Raw genomic sequence first — 21,498 nt, forward strand, 5'->3', positions numbered from 1 at the left:
ACAGACACACACACACACAGCCACGCACACACACAGACACACACACACAGACACACAGACACACACACACAGCCACGCACACACACACACAGACAGACACACAGACACACACACACACAGACACACACACACAGACACACACAGACACACACACAGACACACACACAGACACACACACAGACACACACACACACACACACACACACACAGACACACACACATATATGCGTCCGCATCCCTTCTCACTGCTAGGTTACATGTCAGGGTCGGGCTGCTTTAAAAGGCTGCACACAAAACCAGTCGGCAAGTAGTGGTGGTTACTGTGCGCATGGAGTACTCACAGGTGAACTGTACGACAGGAACTCCTCCACAGCATCCACAACAAAGAGCCCCGTCACCGCTGCCGTCTGCGCTGCCCTGATGGTCAGGTAGCCATCGCCGCCTGACCAGAGGGAGTGGGGAGGGCCGGGGAAGGGCGGAGAGGTAGGTTAAGGGTGGGATGTAAGGGTGTATTGGTAGGCCAACATCACCCCCATTTCAGGACAGACCCTAGCACAGGACAGTGCTACGTGTACTGTGCTAGGGGACTCAACAACTCGGTATCCGGGCCCCAAAGCAGCAGCAGTAGCTGCAGCAGCTGCGAATCCAGATTGACCCACACCAAAAGTTTGGAAAACAGCAAAGGAGTTCAACAGGGGAAGAAGTAACGCAGATGATGGTTTTCCTCAATGGCAAAGTAAGGTCGTTGAGGCAAAAGTGTAACGAACCAACACGCTGGGCGACGCTGCCAGCATCCGTGTCAACGGGTACCCTAATATTAGGGCAACCACCGCATCTAGGCCGTACAGCTGTACGGAGCCCGTTGCAAAAGGCTGTTGGATTCACAGCGTTACCCTAATATGTACGGCACCTGATGGGTAGCGACGCTACCATGCTACAGTACTATATATTACAGAAAGGTGTGTATGTATTTGTGTGTATGTGTGTATGTGTGTAAAACATCACTAGCAGGCACGTGATGGTGTTCCATTGTCGCACTCACATTGCTTGTGCGCCGCCGTTAATGTTTGTGTGGGGGCCCCTACCCCCTATGTTCTTTGTGCCGTTCTAGCGATATCCTCCGGACACCTGAGCAGCACAGCCCCCCATCCGTCAAGTCACACACTTACCCGCCGCCATATAATCGTTGGTCACCAATGCGTACTGGGCGCAAGGATCGACGGGCGAGTACGAACCGTCCCCGTTCGCAACCTCAATGGCCGACACGCGCTGGTTGACCGGCTTGGTGGCGTCGTACGCAAAACGGAAGCCGCCCACCTGTCGAATAAAGTGAAAGGATGCAGTTACATTAACAAACACAGCAAGCTGAAGGAAGCCATTGTGGACGAGCCTCCGTACTTGTTTCCGTACGCCATGTCAAGAGCTAGGGTGTTTGGACCTGCTATTAAGACTTCTACCGTCGGCCCGTTCACACATCAAGCAGTCGTACACGCATTAACGCCGGTACGGCAGATGGCCCTCGGGCCTTAACCCTTGCCGAGCCCTGTGGAATAAAATCCGTAGTCTCGTTCAGCTGATCTTGTCTGTTCCCACCGTTTTCCTTCCTAAAGTGCATATCATCTTACACAGTGCCGTACATATTTCCCCTCCGGTTTCTTCACTCAGCCTCTAAGCTGCCGTAAGGCTGGACACCGGTACCGATCAGCGGCCCGGATGGTGTTGCGGTCTTGAAGGAACACCCCATCGCAGGACGGATGCGGTTAATAGTGCCAACTGCCTACTGCCAACTGCCAACCGCCAACTGCCAAATTGCAGTACGGAAATGTATTTGCATGGCCTATTGTCACCATCATGTACCCCGTACACGGTATCACCTCACCTGTGCAAACTGCCCGATCGCCTCGCCCCCGGCAATGTTGCCCTCAACGCTGTTCTCGAGAGCCGATTTGAGGCCCCTGACGGAAATGCTCTTGATCACCAGGGTGTTGCCGTACGGCAGGGCGGCCGCGATTTGGCCTGCGGTGTTGGTGTTCCCATGTGTCATTTTTTGTTCAACACCGTTTATTAAAAACTTATTAAACTAAGTAATCAATTATTGACACTGTTTTCTGTGTGAGCTGCTAGTTCGGACCGTATGTTGCATGAACTGCATTGGAATCGTTGTTGATGGGGTTGTGTTACACTGTGGGCGGCTCGTCCCGATAAAGGACGAGCACGGGGGGCCTGACCGGGGACCGAAACACAGTGCAGGGTTGTAGGCTGTTACAGAGTGGGAGGCTTCTGAGCCACTTGAACACAAAGGAATTGTGCCTGCATTGCGTGACCCTGTCTACGATATGTATGTACCGTCTCCGCATACACATCGGAAACGGTAAGTGCCCGGGTAGTTGCGATGCAGCGGACACATACATTGAACATGCCTACTGTGTACGACGCCGTACATTCAGCATACCTCCGGTCACCAGTCCAGCAGGGATGTCTGCGCGAATCGAACCAGAGTTCACCATGCACAAATCCGGCCTCACGCCTGTCGTCATCTGTTCATATACGCCACCATTTTAAGAAAAAGGAGGGAAGAGGGGTGCAAGGAGTATAAGGGTGGGAGTCCCTTTGGGACAAGGCTTGGGAACAATGGACGGCACGCAGCAGGACGGCACTGGCCCCAGCATGGCGTATTATTCGCATGCAGGTACGGCAGCACAGATCCATTTTCTGCGATTTACAGATGATGCATGCGTTTGTTTATACAGAGCGTGTACGCCATCCAAGAACCGCTTGCAGATAGCATCAGTCGAGTTGGTCAAATAAGCTGGTCTTGCAGACACGCGTCTAGATGCCCCGTGTCAGCGTGGGTGGGTTTTAGAACATGCGGATTTGGAGCTGATTTCACGTTTGTTACAGGGCCCCGGGGGTCCCGTCCCCCACTACTACATGTGAACCTTCGCGCACCTCGGCATACCACATCATGGCGTCACAGACGAAGTCACCGATGGGGGCCTCGCCCAGGCGAACAGTGGCCTTGTCGGAAACCAGGGTGTGCGACAGAGTGCCCAGTGCGCAGGAGGCGGTGGAGACGGGCTCCGCGGAGCAGATGCCGCTGCTGCCGCCCAGGTCGCAGCGGTTGATGCGGCCCTCGGCAGCAGCGTAGCCGGTGACCTGCAGGGACAGGAAGAGAGAGCCGTGAGGACCATCGGGCATGAGAAAGACGCGTGTGTGTGCACTGCGGCTCCAACCGCCCCACATACAACGTAATCACTAGTCACGCCATACGTGCTTTAGACACTATAAATGTTTAGACGCTATATCTATCTACCATACAGGATATGCTCGGTACGCAACTTATCGTACACGCGGCATATGCTACATATGCTACACAAGGGTTAGCGTATAAACGACCTATGAGACACCAGAGCCACACTCGGTAGCAACAACGGTAAAAGTACACGTTCCAAAGCCTGGCATGAATGGGGGCGCGGGGACCTGCTGAGGGGCGAATGGGTCCCTGCGTATCCCTTGGTACCACCTGCGGGGGATTCAACGCGCACATACACACACACACACACACACACACAGACACACGCACACACAGACACGCACACACACAGACACACACACACAGACACACAGACACACACACACAGCCACGCACACACACACACAGACAGACACACAGACACACACACACACAGACACACACACACAGACACACACAGACACACACACAGACACACACACAGACACACACACAGACACACACACACACACACACACACACACAGACACACACACATATATGCGTCCGCATCCCTTCTCACTGCTAGGTTACATGTCAGGGTCGGGCTGCTTTAAAAGGCTGCACACAAAACCAGTCGGCAAGTAGTGGTGGTTACTGTGCGCATGGAGTACTCACAGGTGAACTGTACGACAGGAACTCCTCCACAGCATCCACAACAAAGAGCCCCGTCACCGCTGCCGTCTGCGCTGCCCTGATGGTCAGGTAGCCATCGCCGCCTGACCAGAGGGAGTGGGGAGGGCCGGGGAAGGGCGGAGAGGTAGGTTAAGGGTGGGATGTAAGGGTGTATTGGTAGGCCAACATCACCCCCATTTCAGGACAGACCCTAGCACAGGACAGTGCTACGTGTACTGTGCTAGGGGACTCAACAACTCGGTATCCGGGCCCCAAAGCAGCAGCAGTAGCTGCAGCAGCTGCGAATCCAGATTGACCCACACCAAAAGTTTGGAAAACAGCAAAGGAGTTCAACAGGGGAAGAAGTAACGCAGATGATGGTTTTCCTCAATGGCAAAGTAAGGTCGTTGAGGCAAAAGTGTAACGAACCAACACGCTGGGCGACGCTGCCAGCATCCGTGTCAACGGGTACCCTAATATTAGGGCAACCACCGCATCTAGGCCGTACAGCTGTACGGAGCCCGTTGCAAAAGGCTGTTGGATTCACAGCGTTACCCTAATATGTACGGCACCTGATGGGTAGCGACGCTACCATGCTACAGTACTATATATTACAGAAAGGTGTGTATGTATTTGTGTGTATGTGTGTATGTGTGTAAAACATCACTAGCAGGCACGTGATGGTGTTCCATTGTCGCACTCACATTGCTTGTGCGCCGCCGTTAATGTTTGTGTGGGGGCCCCTACCCCCTATGTTCTTTGTGCCGTTCTAGCGATATCCTCCGGACACCAGAGCAGCACAGCCCCCCATCCGTCAAGTCACACACTTACCCGCCGCCATATAATCGTTGGTCACCAATGCGTACTGGGCGCAAGGATCGACGGGCGAGTACGAACCGTCCCCGTTCGCAACCTCAATGGCCGACACGCGCTGGTTGACCGGCTTGGTGGCGTCGTACGCAAAACGGAAGCCGCCCACCTGTCGAATAACGTGAAAGCATGCAGTTTCATCAACAAACACAGCAAGTTGAAGGAAGCCTTTGTGGACGAGCCTCCTTACTTGTTTCCGTACGCCATGTCAAAAGCTAGGGTGTTTGGACCTGCTATTAAAACTTCTACCGTCGGCCCGTTCACACATCAAGCAGTAGTACACGCATTAACGCCGGTACGGCAGATGGCCCTCGGGCCTTAACCCTTGCCGAGCCCTGTGGAATAAAATCCGCAGTCTCGTTCAGCTGATCTTGTCTGTTCCCACCGTTTTCCTTCCTAAAGTGCATATCATCTTAAACAGTGCCGTACATATTTCGCCTCCGGTTTCTTCACTCAGCCTCTAAGCTGCCGTAAGGCTGGACACCGGTAGCGATCAGCGGCCCGACTGGTGTTGCGGTCTTGAGGGAACACCCCATCGCAGGACGGATGCGGTTAATATGCCAACTGCCAACTGTCAACTGCCAGCTGCCAACTGCCAAATTGCCAATGGTTCACAACTTGGATCCCGTTGCAGTTCGGCGGTGCAGAAGTAGCTACTAGGCACCATAAGTAACACATGCACACATGCATCCTGTGGGGATCAGCTGCACCGTCATGTACACGGCCACGGTATCACCTCACCTGTGCAAACTGCCCGATCGCCTCGCCCCCGGCAATGTTGCCCTCAACGCTGTTCTCGAGAGCCGATTTGAGGCCCGTAACGGAAATGAACTTGAGCACCAGGGTATTGCCGTACGGCAGGGCGGCCGCGATTTGACCTACGGTGTTGGTTTTGTTCGTTGGAAATAGATTGATTAAATTCAAGGCCTGGTTAAACTTCACTGCGACATGGACAGGTTGTAGCGCCATGATCACCAACATCGTGTACACTGTTCCACGCCATGCATGGCCGTGTGCAACCGTGTACAGCCATGTGCAGCCATGTACGACAACCTACGTATTTATATAAATAATGTTAGTCCGAATAATGGTTAGATGTCATTGCAGTAGCAATCCAGCTCCTGGACATACGGCCATGGGCGTTATGCATGGTTTCCTTCATCCCTTAGTTTCTGACCGCATCAGTATTTTACCAGCAGCCAGGTATCCTGTGCTGCAATAATTAGCATTAACAATACCCTTTGCAAGTCTGTCTACAATGATAATCCTACCTATCAGCACTCATGGCCGTACATGCAATGCCGTACACTGAATGCGTACCTGAGGTCACAGGTCCCGCAGGAAGATTCGCGCGGATCGAACCGGAGTTCACCATGCAGAAATCCGGCGTTGTTTGGAAATAGCGCTGTCGATAACGACAGGAACAAGCACGGATAATGGGTTGTTGGGGAATCGTAATTGATGGGTATTATAATCAAGGAACTGCTAAGGTCCGTCCCGACAAGGTCGGACAGGGCGGCAAACGCACGCGCCGGCACCGAACAAAGAGGTGTTTGGTACACGCGAGCACCGCAACAACGTACGGCAAAACAAGGCATCCATTACTTAAACGCGCATGTTCTGAATCTGAACCTTGCTATTAGGCGCAGCCCACCAGACCGTCTTCATACTTCAGGATGGATGGCAGTAGCGCAATGGACGTCGGTGTGATCATATTAGCGCGTACGATGGGGAGAGTACGTGAAGGGATGTTGGTTCCGTTCGTATCCCCCAGCTCCCCGTCCTCACCCTGCGGGCCCCTCCCTCCCTCCCAACGCACCTCTGCATACCACATCATGGCGTCACAGACGAAGTCACCGATGGGGGCCTGGCCCAGGCGAACAGTGGCCTTGTCGGAAACCAGGGTGTGCGACAGAGTGCCCAGTGCGCAGGAGGCGGTGGAGACGGGCTCCGCGGAGCAGATGTCGCTGCTGCCGCCCAGGTCGCAGCGGTTGATGCGGCCCTCGGCAGCAGCGTAGCCGGTGACCTGCAGGGACAGGAAGGAAGAGCCGTGAGGGCCATCGGGCATGAGGAAGGCACGTGAACGAGGGAAATCAATGTGGACGAAGTAACGGAGCTTTTGAGAAACGCTTCTTTGACGGCGCGCATGTGCCGCCCTGTCCGACCTTGTCCGTCAATTTCAAATTATGACGGAGTTATGGTGACTGATGATGAGCAGCGGTCGGTGTTTGCTATAGCGCTGCATTGCCAAAGCTACGAACAGGCCTAGGCCAAGGCCCCAGTCGTTGTAAAGCTACATTCCACCGGGAGTCTCGGAGCGGACGACAGCACATCACCACATCGTACACTGTAGGAGTACGGGGAGTGGTGCCGTACTTGATGAGGTGCCGTAATGGTGGTGGTGGCTGGTAGTGGCGGTTATAGTGGTGGGTATTGCTGTCGTGATGGGCGTTGTGGTGGTGGTGGTGAAACTCACCGGCGACTGGTCAACCAAAAACTTCTCCACAGCCTCCGTGACAGCGGGTAAGCCCGACATAAGAGTCCGCGCCACTAGGACGCTCTTGTAGCCATCGCCGCCTGGACAACGGGTGGAAGGGGCGTAGGAGCATATGAGGGAGAGAGCGCGTGTGCGTGTGTGTCTCTGTGTGTGTTTGTCTCTGTGTGTGTGTGTGTGTGTGTGTGTGTGTGTGTGTGTGTGTGTGTGTGTGTGTGTGTGTGTGTGTGTGTGTGTGTGTGTGTGTGTGTGTGTGTGTGTGTGTGTGTGTGTGTGTGTGTGTGTGTGTATCTGTGTGTATCTGTTACATATCGATCCTGACCTGACGCTGGCCAGGGCCACCTAACCGTACCCCAACGGGAACGACCGCCGAAGCGCTCCATCATTGGAGGGGCGTTATATCGGTCAGAGTCCTAACCATGTGTGTGTGTCTGTGTCTGTGTGTATGTGTGTGTGTGTGTGTGCGTGCCGGTGTGTATGCCGCAATATTCGCAGGAAATTACAGAGCAGCCACTGTGATGCGCAGCGGCGTGGCAATGTTGAGGTTGCAGCAGGCTAAGCATTTGTTCGGCTTAAGAGAGGTTGCGGCATAAGATGGAGGTGGGAACATAACCCCGAAAGGGACGTAGCAGTAGCAGCAGTAGCAGTGGCAGTAGCAGCAGCAGCAGCAGCAGCAGTGGCAAGGAGCTCCAGTGGGTTTGTGTTTTTGTGTTTGCAACCGCCAAACGCCTATATGCCCTGGAAAGAGGCATAATCAAACCCCGAGGGGACACTCGCTTCCGTACTCCCGAACATTCCTTTTTGGTTGCGTGTGGATGTTGGTCGTACATCCTTAAAGGCCTGTCCATACACTTACCACCCGCAATGTATTCGTTGGTAATCAGCATGTACTTGGCGCAAGGATCAAGAGGCAAGTAGGAGCCGTCTGGCTGCAGAACCTGGACCGCTGACACGCGCTCGTTGGGCGGCATGGTTGCATCGTAGGCAAAGCGGAAGCCGCCGACCTGTCGTATCGCGTTCAAGCACGCACGCACACACACAGGCACATATAAATACCCCGTGGATTTATAGGCGTTCAGGTGTTTTGCCCTTGGGCCTTCGGCGCGTATGGGCAGTTCTACAGGTATATTAGGTCACGCACTCCCGACCATGCAAACACAACCACAAAAAAATTACTCCGCGTCATGAAAAGCGCCGGGACGGACATTCGGACTAGTTTGCGCAGTATATTTTGTAGTACTTCGGAACCTGCTACCACAGCTGCTGTACGCACCGACTCGAGCTGCCGCCGTACGCACCGCACATGCTCAGGCACGTTAGGTACGTAGCTGCAAGGGACGCTGGGGCTGCAGCGTGCAGTTGCGGGCGTAAAATTGCTGGGGCCCCCGGCACTTGGCAATATTGGCCGCAGGGCGCCCCGACTGAGACCATCCCTGGAGGACCGCGGCTACCAGCCGTGTGACAGAAACTCGCTGTGCTATACTGATGGTGATGGTGATGGTGATGTTAACTTTGGTGAGGCCATAGGCATTTCCGGCTATCGGGAATCCTTCCCAGGTCGCAAACACATACCCACGCATGATGACATAAATACACACACGGACATGTACATACAGAAGTACACATATATGTGTATGTCACGCACCCCCCAACCATGTAACACACACACACACACACATATATATATACAACCCCGCACACACACACACACACACACACAAATAAAAACACGCGTCGTAAGAGTCAGCTGCGCCATCACCATCATGTACCCCGTACACGGTATCACCTCACCTGTGCAAACTGCCCAAGTGCTTCGCCTTCAGCGATGTCACCCGCCACGCTGTTCTCGAGGGCCGCCAAGAGGCCCTTGCCGGAGATGGCCTTCAGCACAAGGGTGTTGCCGTACGGCAGGGCGGCCGCGATTTGAGCTGCGGTGTGGCGGTTTTTCACCGGGGATTGGGGAACAGGTTTGAGGTCAGTGAATTGGTGTGAATAAGAGAATAGCGGTGCGAAAGCGGCGTTCGTACTTCCAGGTGCAGTCGCAAGACGGTACGATATGCATGTACCATGTCCGTACGAGTACGACGGAATATTTTCGACAAATGTTTGTCAAAGAGCGAAGACGAAAAATGCTATGCCTGCTTGGTTTTTTTGTTAGGAACCCACACCGTGCGGTGGAATGATTCCCTGCACGAACCGATAAGGACACCCGTATCCGCGGATGTACGATGTCGTACACTGAGTGCGTACCTGAGGTCACAGGTCCAGCAGGAAGATTCGCGCGGATTGAACCGGAGTTCACCATGCACAAATCCGGTTTCATACCGGTAACCATCTGTGATGTCGTACAATTATATGCATACCAAGACGTTTTTTTGGGGGGAGGGACAGCGCGAAAAAAACGTTATTACGAGGTTTGAATGAAACGTGGATGATTTAACTATGCATTGATTGGCCATCCGTAATATGGCCAAAGATACGATACACATAAGGGTACGACAACACAATTTAGACTGCGATTCCCGCCACTGTGACAGTGTACGGCGATCCGTACGCAGCGACATAACCCATAACGCCTCTCAGGCAGCAGCGCGGGAAAGTCAACTCGAGAAAGCGAGTGACCTTGTGGTTCCCCCTGACGGAGCGAATGATGACGTCATCCGGCCCCACCCACCCATTCAGTCCGCACGCACCTCGCCGTACCACATCATGGCATCACAGATGAAGTCACCGATGGGGGCCTCGCCCAGACGGATTACGCTCTTGTCGGATACCAGTGTATTGGCCAGAACCATGCCAGAAGCAGGTGGAGGTGGGCGCGGTGGCGGCGATCGCCTGAGAGGCGGCGAGCGTGTCGGTGGCGGTGATCGCACTGGCGGCGGCGGGGACGATGTGGGCGGTGGCGGTGTTCCCATAGTGCTAGCCTTGACGGGGGCCATGCCCCAAGCCAGCTCGCGACGAACCAGCGACCCGTCGCTGCCCTCCTCTTGGATGTGGTGCAGCGCCGCCGCGGCCTTCTTGCTTCCTATGGAAGCGGAGTGGGACCAGCCCAGGAAAAGATGAGAGTGTGCGTGTATGATGTTGTTACAGGGTGGTGTAGCTTCACCAGCGGCCCCCTTTCCCGAGGCAGTTCCCTGCTCTCCCCTGCGAGAGGGGCACCCTAATCCTGTCACCCCATCCGACTTCAGAATGTATTCGTTGGGTATATACGTGTGTGTATGTGTGTGTGTGTTGAGTAATTAATAGTCATAGCGGCACTGAGATGCGGATGCGGATGTTAGCGGTGATTCGAGAGCAAATAGAGGCGTTGGGAGGAGAAGGCTATCGGTCGAGGTAGTAATGATTTGCTGTTGGGATAAAACCCGTGAGTCCGCATGACAGGCACGTGTGCTGTGTTTTTGAATGTTGATGATATGGCGGGAAAGAACAGACAGAAAGACAGACAGACAGACAGAATGACCGGCAGACAGACAGACAGAATGACCGGCAGACAGACAGACAGAATGACAGGATGACCGGCAGACGGACAGAAGGATAGACAGACAGAATGACAGAATGACCGGCAGACGAATGACCGGCAGACGAATGGACGGGCGGGAGGGTTAAATCGGACACAAACAATGCTTCGCCTTGCTCAAGGTGAGGGGGGGCCCCAGGCCAGGTAAACCACCATCACAGTCCACCACCTCCTGCACCACCAACTTGATGGTCGCAAGATAATTCGCTGTCGGGATTCACAGTCTGCGCAAGGGTTCCCTTCTGGGGTTCCCGACATGACAACGCTTACGTCTTAATGGCTCGCATGTCCCGTTATACCTACCGAGAGTAACGCAACCCAACGTGTAACATGCAAACAAATAAAATTTCAACAAATAATATTATAAAATAATTTCAACGTATCGTCAGCAGTCGTAGGTATTACAGCGAGCCCCAGCCCCCCAGGAACATCCAAAGGGTAGCGTTCTGTACATGCCCGTTTAGGATTGCGAGTTATCGCCAGCCCTGTCTTTCCCTTTCCGCTCTCGGTGCCTAGCCGACAGCGTCAGCCTTAGCCGAGCTGAGAAATCGTTGAGCCTTTGGTTGCTAGTCGGTTGCGGTATTAGGCGGGTGAACCGTAAAGTCTGCTGTTAGTGTTTTTTTGTTAGATGTATCGTGCAGTTAGTTATTAGCAATTGCTGCAACTTGTGCCGATGGATTATTGGTTAACAGGTTTTGGGTAAATAGCTCTTCCCGAAGAGACAATCAGCCGGAACCGTATCACTCCGCGCAGAAAGCGGAGAGAAAACCGCCAGAAAGTGACGAAAGCAGTGGGACACACAGGTTTACACTCAAAAGAAGCGTCAGGAAATGCAAAAATACCAAGTAAATGAAAACACCAGGACATGAAGAGAAAGGATGATAAGGAGAGGGAGAAGCGAAAGGCCTTGGCGACGTACTCAGCCCGCCTAGCATCGCGCCGCTCTCACCGCAACGCACCTTCGACGGCGTTAAGTTCGGGCGTTCCGAAGCTTCCGGTAGGCGACATGGGGCCGTCCGGTAGGACAGTGAAACGGTAGAAGTACTGGTGCTTCGGAGCCAGGTCCGAGACAAGAGCCGAAGCACGCAGATATCCTGCCTTCGCCCGCACCGCACCGACTTCACCCTGAGCGACAACCGCCTCTGCGCTGAAGGAATCATCGGTAGCCACCTGCCACTTTAAGGTGGTTGCCGACCCGGCGCCGATCGCCTCGGACTCGATTAGCCTACGTTGTCAGGATCAGGGCTGTTATCCCAAAGCCAATAATATCTTGGGAAATAATTAGTTTGTTCTCTTTGAATGCATATGTAAAAAGTTCGGAAGGTTCGGGCTGCGCTAACATGAATCGTTCGTATGGTGCTTAAAGCGTGAAGAGTTTCCGAAACGATATGCGGAGGAAGGAACCTACCAGGTGTATATGGTGTTACTGTTAGGAGTTCCTTGGCCGCACGACACTCCGAGCTTGAAGGCTGAACTGGTAGGCTGCCATGGACGAGCCGCGGCGCTAGCTGCCACCACGGCAGCCGCTACAAAGAGCGCTACCGGGGCGGCAAGCTTACTTGATCTGGCTTTCATCCTGCAGAGGTGCAGGCCTTGGCTGATTTTCGATTGTCTCCTCGTGTTACAGATACTACCGGTACAGTATCTATTAGATGCAGAGTGACATCGTCTCGCGGCACCAGCGAACGGCAGGTTCTGCAGCAGTCCTGAGGCCTCCGAAACAGTTTATGCGTGTTAGGCAGGGCCTCTCAAAGGGCCTAACTCGACATAAGCCCCTTCCGCGAAATCGGCTTTTGTGTAAGGGTGGGCGCTCAAACTGGTCCAAGTACGCATGCAGCTCAGGATTTCAATATCGTTCGGAATTGTTATTTATCCAGTAATTGAGGCCGTGTGTCTCACTACCTTTTTCGCAGCCAACCATACGTACGTACGGAAGACCATTACACATTTCTTAAAAGCTCTCGTGACAGCAATTTAATGAGCATGGATTATTGTAATGCCATAATTGCGATATTAATAAAATAGTAAGTTAACTAAATTGTTCTAGTTGGGCGAGCTATAAACGAAACGACTGCGCTCCCATGGCGGACTTGGCAATATTGCTGCTTCACAACGTGCAACTACTTGTTTCTGATAATAACTAATAACCAATAAAAGTCCTTGGCAGGTGTCCGATCTGCCGAACTCATTTACGATAGCTGAATCTTGTTGGCCTGGTCGTTGCATTACTTACAAGCATAAGCCGAATACAAATTCACCATGTCGAATGCTGCTGGAGATGGCCTGGACAGCGTTAGCAGTTGCCAGGCGGACCGTGAGCATGCTTGCAGTAGTCCAGCGCTTAGCGTACCCCTACCCTCACCTGACACTCATCTGAAGTATGTAAAATAATCCGTCAGCTCGATTTCTGTTCCTGTGGGTACTTAGTACTGAAGGCCAATTGTAACTGGAAGGTCGAACTAACGGTACCGGAAACTCCCCGAAGTTTACAGAGTCGCAGTTGAGCACCGAGCCAAGTGACGCCGGTCTCGCAAATAACTAATTCCGTTTAGCATGTCTATGATCTTTCCCTCCAAGCGAGGTTTGTGCGCGCCTGCGATACTTGACATATCACTCTAATCGCGACATAACGCACTTTGTAAAACTAACCTCTTAGATTAAGAATCAAAAGATACATCGTTTTGCTGACGAACAAGCCCCAGATTCTATCGGAAGCCACAACCATGCAATATGCCAGCAATGCCGAGGACGGCGCGGCAGTTGTGTCAAAGTGAACAAGAGGCGTTTAGTTTTGTCAAATGATTAATAAGGCAGGAAACCTTCGTAAAATTTGCGCCGTTCATTTTACACGGTTGCGCAGCGTTGCGCGCATGTCGGCGAACGGCTGTAACAAACGTATGAAGGCCAGTGGTAAACCGCCTGACATGTTGGAAATAATTTTATAAATAACTTTATAACAAGACGAGACGCAGAAGCCTCCTTTGCTGCCAGATTTCATTTGAAGGAAAGTCCCTGTCGGTTATGCTCCCATCGGCTCCTACACTAGCTAATGATGGTACACATCCGTTGCCAGTTGCACGGCATGCCGGAAACCTTTTCGATTACGCTGAAGCCGGCACCTGATAGATGTGTATTAGTAGTAAGTAATAGTAGGTATTACAGCGAGCGCCCCAGATCGCAAGGGAATATGCCCCGGGGTAGTAGGGCCATCGTGTAGTGAGTGAGATTGCAATCCTTACAAATCTTACAAATCTTACATGTCTTAAAGCTACGCACAAGCGCAAGCCAAGCGCCTAAAAAAAGCCTGGGGTGGCATACGACTGATTCTCGACGAGCCAGGACATGGTCATCTTCCTTCCCTGCTCGCCTGGTATGTGCGACAACCCGATGCGGTATGGTTATCCTGTTACCCCGGGGAAGAGTGGTCACAAGGAACGGGACTGCGTGAATAATTCCTATATGTCACAAGGTACAACAAGATCCACACAAATGCGTAATGAAAAGGTACCACGCGGTAGTTGTGAACGATCCCGATCGCCATTACTGTGGCGCCCGGAAGCACCCGCTTCAGGAAGAGGAAGTGAGGAGGACGGAGAAAGGTTTCAACTTACGGTCGATTGGCCACTCAGTACAAACCAGAAATGGTACCCCATTTGATTTTCGAAATTAAATGTTTGGACGGCTATGTATTCCGACGGCTTTGGAAGCCAAGTTACCCCAGGAACGCTGGGGTAACTAATAATTGCAATCCATAACCGGTACGAATCCCGTTTAGCAATTGCCGCTCAAATGGGTTTTAACTTTTGGATCCTGTGACCGTGCAGATGTAGAAGAAGTAAGGTATGAACACGACATAGCTTTTGGTCATATCCTTATCCCCAAGTAAAGTAACGATGCATGCCTGCAAGCGGGAGCAAGATGTGGAGGAAAGGTCTACAAAACACCGTAACCCTGCACACCTACGTACAATCGGCCATGGGAACGTCGTCCCCGCACTTCTCGGCTTGCCGTACTGTATTGTGCTATCGTACAGCCATCTGTACATGTCGTACGAGCCCCTAAGTGCTCCGGGGCATAACCGGCGCAGCTCGAAGCTTCACCGTAGGTTACTGGTCGTGCCGCCACTTCGGCACCCATGCCATACCATGGCATGCCACATGCCATGCCATGGCATGCCATGCCATGCCATGCCATGCCACATGCCATGCCATGCCATGCCATGCCATGGTGGGCAACAGAGGGCAACAAGTAGACTTCGGAGCATTGTAATTTTATATGAGCAGGTCAGGGAGGGTTTTCAGGTTTTCCAAAAGTCGGCAAAAGTCCCAATGCGCTTTGCTGGGTCTTGGCCATTCGTGACAGACTTCTACTCATTTCGATCGAGTGTTTAGGTGCCAGCTTCCACATCGATGAGTTCCCGTCAACACGTGGCGCTAGCAACGCTGTTTGCGATAGATCCAGGGGGCCGGGGACAAAAGTCGATTGCTCGGGGTCGCTCTGCTGGGAAATTGAAAATGTCTTCTGCATGCAAACCCCGGAGTTTAACCCTGGAGTCCGTCCAGGATTCAAAGATACTGCAGGTGGAACACAGGAAATAGCAAACGGCTTCTATATTTATTATCTATAATAAAATATGAAACAATTTAAATTTGTTTTGGTAGTCCGACGCATCATTACTTTGATAAAAGCTTAGATTTTATAGATATAGTTCTAATCAAATTGCCAGGATGTTTTTAAAGATACTGAAGTAGTAGAGCGAGGTGTAGCATTAGTGGTAAGACATGCTAGCATTTAGAAGTGGATCAAACCGGGAACAGCCAAAAAGGGCACGGCGGCGGGCGGAGTTAGACGAAATGAAAAAAGGCGCGACAGGATCCCCAAACGGCGATCTAACGATGACCGTGGTTAGATGAGAGGAAAGGCGGCGTGTACCTGGAGCACACATTGTTAAAAATTAAAGACTTTCTGACAAGATGACAAGAGTTTGGAGTTGTTAGTGGAGTAATGATTTCTGAAGTCAAAGAGCCCGCCACCGTAAGGGCCGGATTAGTTGGGGCGAGCATCCGTATGATACGAAGGGCTCACTTACAACCTTTGTAACGCTCTCAGCCTAAGCGAGCCCCACGCACCACGCACGAACGAATTTAGGCCCTTTTCGGTGATATCCAATTTTTTTGTAATCGCGATCGCGTCCCGTTTTATTGTAATAATTGTCCGTGTTCCTGAATCAAGGACTCGTGTTATCGCGAGTATCCGTTAGCATTATGTTTCCTCTCGTACCTGGCGGCTTGCCGTGGGGCCAAGACCCGCTTACTTCGCCTCCTCATCGATTCGTTACCGTTACGCCTGTGCGTGACGATCTCATCGTCCCGCCGTTACACCTGCCGCTGGTACGTTTGGTTTGTTTTCAATGGATGTCCGACCACTTAGTGCGTCCTACGCCTCGGCTATACTATCACCGCAGGTCTTTACTGGTAATTCTCTCCCTGCCATGCCTCCGCTTGCTGCGGGCCCTATCCGTCTCCCGAGGTCTGCACCGCCGCCTTTGGACCCTGTCGCGGCTCTGTATTATTCTGAGTTTACCGGGGACGTGTCAGTGCGGTCGCCGCTCACAGCCGCCTTGCTCTCCATCTACCAGGTGCACCAACGTCAGTGGGTCTCTGAGAGCTGGCGGCGGGTTCAAAGTGCTGCGCGAGAATTTCATGGCTGGTTGCAGCGCCAGTCTCTCGGGCTCACCTTGCTCACCTGCGATCCTATGTCCATTGTTTCGTATCTGGTGGAATGGTGCTTCCGGCGACAAAGAGCAATTGTTTGCTCGCAGTTTGGTGCTTCGGGACTTGTCTCTATTTGCTTTAATGTGGCATACTTATCAGTGCGGTCATGATGTCGGCAAGCTGGTGTTAAGTGATTTCAGGGATACGGTGCATGGCCGTATCGAGTACCAGGGCTGGCCGTTACCCCTACCAGCGCCCGACGGGAGTGTTTCTCCCGACACTGTACTACGCATCGAAGAATTAAATACCAAGACGTACAAGGGTCAGCATGCTCCTGCGACGATGTTGCGTCCAGATCGTGATCCCCTCATCTGCACGCTGCGAGTTCTCGCAGTGTACATGAGCACGTGTACGGGGGCCGGTGCCCCTATCACCCAATACCTTTTCCGTCCGGCGGAGTGCAGTGGCCGCGCATATCGGGAGGCGCCGATGACGACCGAGGCCCTGGAATATCGCCTCGTCGCTCATCTTACCGCTGCTGGGCTATACGGTGGAGAGACGGTGCACAGTTTTCGTCGGGGTGCTTTGCAGCATGCCCAGTCTCAGGGGGTCTCCGATGAGGATCTCATGCGCTCCGCGCACATCCGCTCTCTGGGTACCCTGCACCGCTATCTGGATCCTACTAGGCATCTCGCCCGCCTCCCGGCCGGCGGGACGGGGACGGGGCTGGTGGTTTCAGAGAGTGATGATGAGTGATAAGTCTGTGCGTGTTTGGTCCTGTCTCACAAGGGTGAGGAGGGAGGGCGACCTCGACTTTCTCTAGTCTTTCTAGTCGTCTATTTTCTGTAACCTGTCTTAATAAAGCTTAGTTGGTATCTGTTGTCTGACTCTGCATTCTGTGCTGGAATGGCCAAACTTGGACTGTCTCGTCCTGGTGTGATATCCGGGGTTGGCATCGGGCCCTCCGTACTTCTGTATTGCAACTTGCGACTTGCGACTTCAGCAGTACGCAAGACCGCACTTCGCCTCGCATCCCGCAATTTGTTTTGCAAGCAGCCATAAAAAGAAATATATACAAAAAATATAAATGTTTTCTGGCCGCACATATGGTTCACGTGCCTGCCTGGGAAGGTTCCCCTAGAGTATCAAAACCGTCCTTGGGCTGTCTTTCCTTGGGCTGAGAGGTACGGTTCCGGCCAATAATGAGCGAGCCAACCGTCACGGTCCACTCAATATCAATTAACGAACACCGCCAGCTCCGGCTCCGCACCTCACCCTACCGCGCTTCCCTTTGCACGACACAAGACTTCTCACACCTACCGCCCCGGTTATCAATGGCAAATACCCTAGCTCGTCTGTTCAAGAGATCATTCCTCGCGATGAAAGAGTCATGTAGGGGCGTTGCAGTTTCCGTAATGGGCACGTCGTTGCAATTTCAAGCCGATGAAAGTAACAAGAAATCCCCCGTGGGCGCCTACAACTATAAACGGAAGCGCCGTACTGCTAGATGGTCAAACAAGACGTGCAAAGTACGGCAAGAGAGCCCCGTACATATACAGTCCTGGCGGCCCGGATTGAAAAAACACAAACTCGACTCAAATCCCTTCCACTGGCCCTCCTTGTCTGCATTTCGTTTTGGCTTTGTTTTCCGCTTCCTCCTTTGTTTTGTTGCCGTACATGGTCCCTCCCTGGAGGACTCTGTGTTACGTTTACAGCGCGCACCCAGACACGCACCCTCGGCGTCGCCGGAAAAACAGTTTCCCTCTCAAACGCCAATCGTCCTTGGTTACATAAAAATATAAATTGCGCCCGCACGTAATCGCTGGCAGAAAGCGCATCCCCCTGAATACCCATGGCATGACTTCACAGCACACACAGCACACACAGCACAGCAAACCACAGCACCACCACAACACAACCACAACATTACCACAGCACAGTACACGGCGGCTCTCCCTTACCACCCCCCCCCCCCGCGGAACGGTCCCCTTCCTTTCGTGCACCAAGGTATCACTCATGTCCGCAATGTTGTGTGTCAAAACACACCTTCCGGACATCGCCCGTCACACGCCTACTCCTAAACACACCATGTCAGCCACGTCCGCCAGCCCTGCCGTACAGCCGCGTCTGCCAACCCTGCCGTACAGCCTTCATAACGAACGCAACAACGACGAGGATGATCATGATGATGTCGGCTCGGCTTCCAAGGCCGGCGGAGGTGCCATGGCTGCTGGATCCACTTGATCCAGGTGCTGTACGACAAGATCCGCCCAGGGCTCCAGAACCGCCGCCGGAAGCTGGTTGGTGATGCCCACTGCGAACATACCTGCCGTACGTGCAGCCTGGGGGCCGTTTTGTTGCAACATAGGATGGAGGTCACCATACACCATCAGGTGGCGATAACTCGCAGCCGGTCCGGCAAATTCCTATGGACGTTTTTGGGCCAGTTTTTCCCTAGAGTTGATAAATCAAGTGCACGAAACGGAATAATTTCGTGATATGCAAAAAGGTTTACTGCAACTAGACATCAGTTGGGTGGACTTGGCCGGGTTCGGATGACGGATGATCTGATTCCGGTGACATACAGACATACAGACATCCTAAGCCACCCACAGGTGAGGCGCCCTCCCACCTTGAGGCCGTTGACGGCGTCTTCCACCACAAGTGCTCTCCGGGGGTCTTGACAGCCTGAAACAGACAGACAGACAGACACTTACATACATACATACATACATACGGAGTGGCTGCGGAGTGGCTGCGTAGAGTGTTGGCAGTCTGAGTCGGGGTCGGGAGCACACAAGACTAACCGACTTGTGCTGTGTGCTCCCGACCCTTGCGCTGTGTTTCGGCTTCGGCCCCCGGCTCTCGCGGCCCACAGTGTAATCTAAGTCATACATACATACATACATACATACATACATACATACATACATACATACACACATACACACATACACACTTACATACATACATACACACATACACACTTACATACATACATACATACATACATACATACATACATACATACATACATACATACATACACACATACACACTTACATACATACATACATACATACATACATACATACATACCGACATGATCGATAGGCCAACAGACACACCAGAGACGCGGTCATGTCGTATCTCCTAACCATGCCCGCTTAACCCGCCACCCCTCCTCCTCCTCCACCACCACCACCACCACAGTACTAAATCCCGCACAGGCGGCATCGAAACCAAGCAGATTGTGGGGCTCCGGAACCCACCCACACCACCACATCACGCACCCGTGGCCCTCATCGCGGCTAAGTAAACATCCGGAGCAGGTTTCCCAGCCGCCACATGGGATGCGGATACAATGGCGTGTTGCGGGATGAGCGGTGCGAGGCCGCTGCTGGTGAGGTTGTGGGCAATCTTTTCGGGCGCGCCTGAAGAGGCAACACCTACCTGATCGAGCAGCACATTATAAAACTTTTTAATCGAATTGAGAATTTAAACAGAGTGGGTTTAAACATTCAAAATGTTTTTAAAATATCTTTGCGGCAAAAATATCGACACAAAAACGTGTGCTATAGTTGAGTAATTGCAGTATTGCAGTAGATATGCCTAAGCAGGAAGTACGGCACCTGGACGCAGACGGTTATCGAGGATACTCGGGCCAAGGAAAACAAGGCAAATGTAATATTTCATTACATATTACATATTGCAATATGGTCTGAGTGAATCATATGCGAGTGCATAACTTTGCGAGGTTGCGATTCCGTAAGCTGATGTAAGTAAAACGCCTAAATGATCCAATGCGCAAAAATCGTACGACACCGCGTATTGTGGGTGTGTGGTTGTTACAGTGGGCTCCAGACTCCCGAAGAGTAGAGCAATCGAGCGTATTGCTGCGCTTTACCTGCATGCCGGCATCGAGTGCACGCCTTATCAGTCTCTCCGCACCATCGAATGCGCGAACGCCACCTTTCGGAATATGGGATGGGTTGAGACGAATCAGCCCAGGAAGTAATAAAAACCTCTTTTAGAGAGCTGTTACAGCAGGATAGCAGCCAGCAGCAGCGACCCAGGTAGGACTAAGCTCCGAAACCATCCGAAACCATCCGGGAAACGGACGAAAACGGTGGCGAAGAGAAAGCAATGCTGGCGGCGTAAAGGCCCAATGGCGTGGGGAAAAGAATTGGCAATGGAAATGGCAATAACCTATTTAGGCATGTGGCTAGGCACCAAAGGCACCACCACCACCACCGCCACCACACGAAAATCACACCACATCACACATCGAGCATCGAATCATGTGTTGTTGTCGTACATGACATCACACAAGACACGCTGGAAACAAACCCTGCCGTATACACCTTCTGTGAGCCGTTTGTAGTGCACCTCCTTGGCTGCCTGGACCCTAGGGGCCACGAGCTCCGGAACCTCCCAGTCAGCTCTGAAACCAAAGCATGGAGCAAAAGGTGGCGCATTAGATGGAGCAGGAGAAGCGCCATTTCCCCGGGGGTCGTTCTTGCATTGAGATAATATAAGCGGGGGAGCAAGACGAGGGAAGAGCGGCTGAGGGGGATTCCAGAGACGAAGGAAATAGGCCGAATTTTCAACAAGGTAGATTTAAGCCGGCTGAGAAAGACGTAATACACAAGTACACAAATTCTTGAACAGTCTGATAAAGACCCGGATACACCTGTCTGAGGCTCTTGCCGTACTCTAGTACTGCCGCCGCCGCCCTCTGATTCCTGCTGTTGCACACTCACCAACTGCGTCAACCCGTAACGACCCGTAACAACCGCCTAACCACCTGTTGAACTTCTCCCGGTAGTGTGCAACGCAGGAACGCACGTCCATGCCAAACACCTGTCGTACACGGGGAACGGTTGTACGGCGGAAACGTATATACGTAATAGTTAGGCTAACGGATGTACTCATGTTAATTGTACGACGAGAGGCAAATAGTTTGAACATAACTGATGGTTGGGTTATCATTGGT

At 52.5% G+C, this 21,498-nt stretch overlaps 1 protein-coding gene across 1 annotated transcript; it reads right to left on the reverse strand.

Annotated features, from left to right (window-relative positions):
* Window positions 1-1,870: 1,870 nt before the first annotated feature.
* On the reverse strand, window positions 1,871-2,044 carry VOLCADRAFT_65472 (uncharacterized protein; the record flags this gene model as incomplete). The annotated part of the gene is made up of 1 exon (XM_002955107.1): window positions 1,871-2,044. One exon carries the CDS (start codon window positions 2,042-2,044, stop codon window positions 1,871-1,873), a length of 174 nt encoding a protein of 57 aa, XP_002955153.1.
* Between the last annotated feature and the right edge of the window lie 19,454 nt (window positions 2,045-21,498).

Source organism: Volvox carteri (genome assembly GCF_000143455.1).
Source record: "Volvox carteri f. nagariensis unplaced genomic scaffold VOLCAscaffold_48, whole genome shotgun sequence".
Classification (NCBI taxonomy): Eukaryota; Viridiplantae; Chlorophyta; class Chlorophyceae; order Chlamydomonadales; family Volvocaceae; genus Volvox; species Volvox carteri.